The sequence below is a fragment of the Aphidius gifuensis genome, linkage group LG1 (assembly GCF_014905175.1).
Source record: "Aphidius gifuensis isolate YNYX2018 linkage group LG1, ASM1490517v1, whole genome shotgun sequence".
NCBI lineage: Eukaryota > Metazoa > Arthropoda > Insecta > Hymenoptera > Braconidae > Aphidius > Aphidius gifuensis.
In genome coordinates this window covers 9,692,882-9,694,561 of record NC_057788.1, presented here as the reverse complement: position 1 = coordinate 9,694,561, position 1,680 = coordinate 9,692,882, and the positions used below count along the sequence as shown (strand labels likewise).

Below are 1,680 nucleotides of genomic sequence, written 5' to 3'. Positions count from 1 at the left end.
TAAGTTAATATCAATAATTTTACTTACTTGTAAATTGTGTGCATGGAACATAAAATGCTAAAAAAGAAAATTTAAATGCAATCATTATAATTATTATTTATGAAAAAAGACATGGTATATATTTATATCAAAACATTGTGTATGTTCTCAAAATAATCATTTTAAATATACATCATCATTGCGTAATTTTAATCTTAAAATTAAAATCTCAAGAATTTTGAATTGAATTTAAACAGAAACATATTTTTAAAAAATAGATAGGCAATCGTTTTAGAGAAATTTTTTATAACGATTGACTGAATTAGGTAAAAAAACAAATTAAATTAGCATTGAAAATAATGTGTATGTTTAAATAAATTAAATATTTTCAATCAATAATAATATTTAAACCATGAATTATGTTTAATTTTATTATTGTTTATTTATTTACTTTTTTGTTGTATTTTATATAATGAAGTTTGTAACAAAAGAAAGGTAAAAATAATTGTCCGATTCAAAAAATTATTTGAAAAAGTATATATTTATTTTTAAACTTTGCTTTACAAAAATATTAACATTGACATTAGAATGTTTATGATTTCAAGTAATATCAAAAACAAGTTATAATAAAAATGTTCTGTTACAATGTCTTCACAATGTCGTTTCGTATGTCTTTTTGAGAATAAATTATAGAAGAATACAGAAGAATATTACGCGTAAAATAGAAAGAAAAGTATATGATAATTATAATTAAATCTGTTGAACAACCAACCATTGAGATTTAATTATTGACTTAGAAGCTTTGATTATTGACAAATCATCTATTATTATGGATAAAATGATACCATTAGTACGATTTTTAGTTGCCTGATCAGCAGCAATAGCCAAGTCACTTGTCAAATTATTAATATAGCGGACATCAAGACGTTCAAGATCTGGATTATTTTTTATAAATTTAATAATACCAGCATTAGTAAGGTTCTTGCAACTATAACAATGCAATTCTTTCAATCCTTTCAATTTGATAAGGAAGCTGTCTGTAATTATATTAAGACAACTTACATCTAGTTTTACTAAATTTTCCAAGTTTGTTAAAACAACGAGAGATGTTTCAGTAATATCACAAATGCTACCACGGATATCTAGACTTTTTAGGTTTTTACAATTATTAGCAATAGCAGTAATTGTACTATCTTGAAGATTTTGTGCATAACACAAGTTTAGATGTTCAAGACATTGTAATTTTGATAACTCATCAAAAACAGATGAAGAAGGAAGTGGCTCACCATCAATAGATGATGCTATAATGCAATGATGAATTTCTAAACGTTTAAGTTTTTTACAATTGTTTGAAATTGCAATTATTGATTCCTCATTGTGTTCTTCCAATATTAAACATTCAAGATTTTTTAGCTCTGTTAGTTTCTTTAGAGCAGTTTCATTCATTAAGTAATCAAGATTATCTATTCTCAAGTGTTTCAAATTCTTGCAATATTCAACAACTGTGTTTGCTAAGTCAGGCATTATGTCACAACAAATACCAAGATATTGTAAATTTTGGAGGTTTATCCATTTTTCAAGAGGGATTTTAGCTACATCATAAGACCCCCATGGAATATCAAGATGTTTTAGTTTTTTGCATGTACAGAAAATAGTATTAAGTACCTCGTCCGTAAGTCCATATACACAATTGACCATGCC

General features: G+C 25.2%; 1 protein-coding gene across 1 annotated transcript; it reads right to left on the bottom strand.

The window, feature by feature from the left end:
• Positions 1–729: 729 nt before the first annotated feature.
• LOC122860695 (F-box/LRR-repeat protein 2-like) lies at positions 730–1,425 on the bottom strand. Its single transcript, XM_044164655.1, has one exon. It carries the CDS (start codon positions 1,423–1,425, stop codon positions 730–732), a length of 696 nt encoding a protein of 231 aa, XP_044020590.1.
• Between the last annotated feature and the right edge of the window lie 255 nt (positions 1,426–1,680).